This window comes from Moschus berezovskii, chromosome 16 (assembly GCF_049115385.1).
Source record: "Moschus berezovskii isolate FMDL1 chromosome 16, NW_MosBer_1.0, whole genome shotgun sequence".
Taxonomy (NCBI): domain Eukaryota; kingdom Metazoa; phylum Chordata; class Mammalia; order Artiodactyla; family Moschidae; genus Moschus; species Moschus berezovskii.
In genome coordinates, this window is record NC_142475.1 from 82,759,527 (window position 1) to 82,765,197 (window position 5,671).

At 55.2% G+C, this 5,671-nt stretch overlaps 1 protein-coding gene across 1 annotated transcript; it reads right to left on the minus strand.

Annotated features, from left to right (window-relative positions):
* Positions 1–2,561: 2,561 nt before the first annotated feature.
* Positions 2,562–4,005, minus strand: CCDC166 (coiled-coil domain containing 166). The gene is made up of 2 exons (XM_055432297.2): positions 3,565–4,005; positions 2,562–3,473 (listed from the first exon to the last, which is right to left on the minus strand). Exons 1-2 carry the CDS (start codon positions 4,003–4,005, stop codon positions 2,562–2,564), a joined length of 1,353 nt encoding a protein of 450 aa, XP_055288272.2.
* Between the last annotated feature and the right edge of the window lie 1,666 nt (positions 4,006–5,671).

Here is a 5,671-nt window from a genome sequence, read left to right on the forward strand (position 1 = left end):
AGTGAAGTATCAGTGCCGGGAAGAGGATTGTGGACTATGCTGCTGTCTGTTAGCTTCCTGGTTACCAAAACACTCTATTGATCTAACACCACAAATTAAAGCAAAGGCTTGAGCAAGGCCCACAAGTCCCATTTAATGGAAATGTGTATTAAGTCTCTGTTGTTTAGTTACAAAGTTGTGCCCGACTCTTGCTATGCTATGGACTGTAACCCGCCAGGCTCCTCTGTTCATGGGATTTCCCAGGCAAGAATACTGGAGTGCGTTGCATTTCCTTCTTCAGGGGATCTTCTCAACCCAGGAATCGAACCTGTGTCTCCTTCATCTCTTGCATTGGCAAGCAGGTTCTTTACCACTGAGCCCTGAGAAGACCTGAGTCTCTGTTACTTGTTAACAATTTTCCCTCTATACTTTTAAAAAATTCTTTGCTATTCATTTTTGGCAAAAAAGGAGTCATTTGTCCTATAGAGGATTTGGATGACTGCATCCCTACTCTGCCTTTTAACACATTCCTCTGTCCCCTGTAGTTTGTATCCTGGTAGTTACAACTAGAAACTGGATTATATGAATTTGTTTCTAATGCTGTATAGGTTGCTTGGTGTAGATGCTACTGTTTCACACCAGAAGGCACTTTGTATCTCACTCTTAGTAAAGTCGGGGTCACTCATAGATTCAGGGATCAGCTAGACCCATTTATTATCCTCATCAAATTCCACCCATAGACTTTAGCAACCATCATGATTGAGTGTTTTTTCTACACCTATATTGGGTGGAGTTCTGTATGTAATTTTCCTTCACCAACAATTTGTTCATCCTGACATTCAGGTCATATGGGAAAGGCAGACTGGATGTGTGATTCTTTGTTTACCAAATTTTATTATTTATTCACTCAGCCCCTCCACACAGCTTGTGGGATCCTAGTCCCCAGTCCAGGGATTGAACCCAGGTTCCCTGCAGTGATAGCACAGAGTCCTAACCACTGGACCATCAGGGAATTCGCAATTTAGCAATTTTTAGAATGCTGCTGCTGCTGCTAAGTCACTTCAGTCATGTCCAACTCTGTGCGACCCCACAGATGGCAGCCCACCAGGCTCCCCCGCCCCCCGGATTCTCCAGGCAAGAACACTGGAGTGGGTTGCCATTTCCTTCTCCATTTAGAATTCTAGATTATTGCATTTTGAGTTCATGTATTTTATGTTTTGATGTGTTAGTATTCAGTACATCCTTTTTGATGCTGAAATTGTTGCATTTTTGGCCAATCAGAACCCTTCACTTTGCTACTCTCACCTTCTGACAGGTCTCTCTCTGGGAACAACTTTGTATCTGGTATCAGTTGCCACGGACTCAATTTGTTTTACTTCCTTTTCCAAATCTCTAAGTTCACTTCAGTTCAGTTCAGTGGCTCAGTTGTGTCTGACTCTGCGACCCCATGAATCAGAGCCCCTTTAAAATTGAAATCAGTTCTGAGAACTTGACTGTCCTGGATTTCAAACTTTTCCCAGAGAATTTGTGTTTGCTGCTGCCAGGCGCCTCTGAGGATTTTCAACCTAGAACCAGAAGAATATTTAACTAAATTTCCAATGGCGTCAGGGTGCGGGGGTGGGGCCCAGTTTGAAAGCTGTGGTCTGAACTCCTTTCTCCAAAGGGCTCAGGTCTGCTAGACATTGTGGCGCGTCTACCTGTGGAGACCCGGGAGCCCCTTGGGGTCTCCACGCCCAGGAGCGCTCTGGCCGCTTTCGCTGTGGCCACCTCGCCTGTCAGTTGTTCCGGCCCTGTGAAACCTCGCTCTGCGCTTGGCATAAAATCCCTACCCCTTCGGCCGGCGCTGAGGGTGTGTGGGGCCTGGTCTCCCCCACGCTTACCTCCCTGATACAGCCTCGAGGAATGCAAACCACACGTGATGGACACAGTACTAACCGGCCTCCATGCACTGGGTCTGACAGCGAAATCAAAATGAAAAATTATCCCCGGAATTCCCTAGTGGTTAGGACTCGGTGCTGCCGGGGCCCAGGTTCAGTGTTCAATCCCTGGTTGGAGAACTGAGATTCCAAAAGCCACCCAGCAGGGCAAGAAACAAAAAACCCAGTAGGTTAAACATAAAAACTCCCGTGGCTCCCTTTGGCGCCGAAACAAAGCCCAGCCCCTCCAATGGCTCCTGAGGGCCTGAGACCCTCCACCAGCACCTCCCCAGCCTGCGAGACTCCCTCCCTGCTTGCATACTACCTGTCCACGCCCCTGATGTCCATGTCTGCCACCAGACTATCAGCCCTGTGGGCAGGACAGTGACGTGGTCGTTTCCCTCTGCCCCTGCCAGTGCAACCAGCTGTGGAGTCCCGGCCGACACACAAGGCAGAGAATGACCAGCCTTGCAGGTTAGAAACTGGAATTCATAATGAGTGGCCCCTGCGCTGACCGGAAACGCTGGACAGCGAAGCAGGCGGTGCCAGAGCGCAGAGTGGTGGAGCGAGTCAAGCCTTTATTCATAATCCACTCACCAAACCCACCTCCTGGACAGCCCCTTTCCCCTCCACCTTCTGGCCTCACTAGCCTTCCTCGAGGTAGGTTCAGGCTCTCCCGGAGGCGGCTTCATCTGCAGCATCACGGTCGCCGTCTCCTTCGACTGGGAGAGGATCAGAGCCCGACCTAGGGACGAGCTTCCCAGAGAGGATGGTGTTTTGTGAGGAGGCACGCAGTGAGGACCGCGAAGAGAATCGAGAGGCCGGTCGGGATGGTGTCAAGGACGCGACCCCGGAGCCCAGGCCGGACGGGGTCAGGGATGGGACTCGGGAGCCTGGGCGCGACACGGACAAGGACTGGACCCTGGAGCCCGCGTGCGATGGGTCGTGGGCTGGGACTCGTAAACTGGCCTTCGAAGGGGCCAGAGACAGGACCCTGGAGCCAATATGCGACGGGACCAGTGACGGGACCCTGGAAACTGAGACCTTCGAGGGAAGGGACGGGGTCCAAGAATCTGCGCGGTTCTGGGAGGCTGGGACTGATGGGACCCGGAAGGTCGCGCGCGACGGGGTCTTGGAGGGAAAAGACTCGGAGTCAGAAGCAGCCGGCGATGGTTCCCAAAGCGGCGGGCCCTCGGGGCCTCGGCGCAGCCAGCCGTGCACGCGCGCCAGGTCCCGCGTGTCCTCATGCTCGCGCCGCAGCTGCTCGCGCTGCTCCAGCAACTGGCGCCGCGTGTCCTTCAGCACCTGGGCCCGGCGGAGCAGCTGCAGCAGCTCCTGCCGCAGGCGACCATTCTCCACTCTGATGGCCTGGGTGTGCTCCAAGAGCGCGCGCGCCGCCTCCCGCTCCGCGCGCCGCGCCAGCGACTGCACGCGCTGGCGCGCCTCGCGCTCAAACGCTGCCTTGTCCTCCAGGAAGCGCCGCTTCACGCGGTGGAGCATCTGCGTGTGCTCCACACGCATATGCAGCAGCTCGCGCTCCAGCGCCCGGATCCGGGCCAGCTGCTCCAGCTGCAGCTCCTGCGGCCGGGGCGCTGGTCAGCGCCGATCCGCGGCGCTCACCCACCTCGCCCGGCCCCCGCCCGGCCCTACCGCGGGCGCGCGTACTGACCTTGTAGGGCTGCAACTCCTGCACCTGCTGCGCCATCTGCGCCGCGCGCGCCTCCATCTCCAGCAGCTGCGCGCGCATCTCTTCCTCACGCCCGCGGTAGATCGACGCCAGCTCTGCGTGCTGCCAGAGGATCTGCGACAGGTTCACGCGGTTCTGCTCTTCCAGCTTAACGATGGCGTTTGCGCAGCGCTGCACGCGCGTGCTCACATAGCTTGCGTAGAGCCGGTTCTCCTCGCGCAGGCGCAGCGCCTCGCTGTCCAGGAAGTCTTTCTCCTGCAGCACTTGGTCGACGCGCTGCTTACAGGCGTCCAGTTCCTCGGAGAGCAGCTTGTGCTCGCACTGCAGGTACTGAGCACGCTCCGACAGCGGGGGATCGGCGCCCTCTCCCGCAGCGCCCCGCCGGCGCCCGGCGCCCGTCCCGCGCTTCTTCTTGGGCGCCATGGGTCGGGGCCCCCAGCCCGCTCCTCTAACTCAGCCCTGCCCCTACCCCAAGCCCGAATGTTCTGATGAGGTTGGACGCATCTCAGCGTCACGAAGCTGTGGGAGGCAGAATCAGGAGTTTGGGGTCGATCAGGGGTCAGGGTATTGTCGCCAACCTTTACTTGTGGGCTCCTTCCTCACCTTGGCTGTCAGTCGGGGTTCGTCCACCTTTAGTAGTGTTGTCGGTCAGCCGGAACGGTCTCCATGGAAACAGAACTTAGTCGCCCTCCCCAACTCCAGTGCTGCTGCTTGCGCAGCGCCCCCCAGTCCCCGCCACCGCCCCGCTTTTTCCATTACCCCCAACTCCCTCATTCGAAGTCGGTGCATGATGGCCCGTGTGCTTGCCCTGCAGAAATCGGAGTCCATACGGGCAGGACGTCGGCTTTCCCCGGAGGACCACGCTGGGCTTACTTCTGAATCTAGCAGACCCGGCAGCAGCCGGAGTAGACCCCACTCTCCACGTCCATACGGCTCCTTTGCAGCCCCTGCGCCAGTGGCCGCCGTATGGGGAGAGGCTTCACCAAGTTCTTGGCCTCCCCCACCGCACCCCGCCACACACGAAATCTCCGTATATCTTGTCAGTACAGAACGCTTCCTCACAACTTTTCATCACTCTGAGACCCAGTTTTCCTCGAATCACTTCGTGATTCCTTCCTCCTCTCTGGAGCCCTCTAGGAGTTAAGACTGCCGGGAAGGCCAACCCCATACAGATGCCATCCCCTGGTCAGGAGCGCTTTTCTCTGGAATTTCCTCTCCTCAGCAGGCCCGTGAGGCATCTGTTCAGTTCAGCCCACCAACCTGCGCTTGGTCTTCCCAGCCGGCCAGAGTGGCTGGACAGGGCTCCCATCCTGTCTGATGCTTTTGACAAGTAACTTAAATTTCTACCCATTTCTGCCCTGCTTTCACATAGTTGGGTTTCTGTCCCGGTGTGTCCACATAGGCTGCCATAGGCATAGGTTCAAGAACTGATGACTTGTAATGTGACAAGCACAGCTTAGGAAACCACATATGTAGGAAGGATTGCCTCCAACAAGCCTTAGGAGATTGACTTCAGAGCCCAGTGCTTCGCTCCAATGGCTGGACTTGCTCTAGTTAGTTACACCTGCACCAAAGGTGGGGCAGAGCTTCTTAAAATTAGGAACACATTTGAAGCATTTTCCTCCTTATAAAAATGTATTTTATAAATTAAAATAAAGTGACAAACTTTTAAAATGCAGAATTTTCATTATCTTCACGTTAAAATTTTTAAAGAAATACTGACTTATAAACTCCTAAAACAGCATCTGAGTGTCGGCCTTAAATGATCTGGGCTTCTTACAGAAAACTGGGGAAAGCCTAAGTAGACCAGGGCAAGAATTAGCCATGACCCTGCAGTGGGGTCTTCACCAGGCCCATTTGGTACTCTTCTCTTCTAAGCCTGGCATTCCTGACCAGGGTCTCTCTGCCTCCAGAGGCAGCCACCAACGCTCTCCACCACATCACCCAGGGGCCTGCCTGGGGCCACTGTCACCATTTGACTGATGGCAAAACAGACTGCTGATCACATGGACCAAGCCTTGTCAAACTCAATGAAACTATGAGCCACGCTGTGGAGGGCCACCCAAGACGGATAGGTCATGGTGGAAAG

Coding starts and splice junctions, on each gene's coding strand:
- CCDC166 (XM_055432297.2), bottom strand. CDS start 4,005: ATGGCGCCCAAGAAGAAGCGCGGGACGGGCGCCGGGCGCCGGCGGGGC. Junction 3,474..3,564: donor AGGAGTTGCAGCCCTACAAG/GTCAGTACGCGC, acceptor CCCCGGCCGCAG/GAGCTGCAGCTGGAGCAGCT.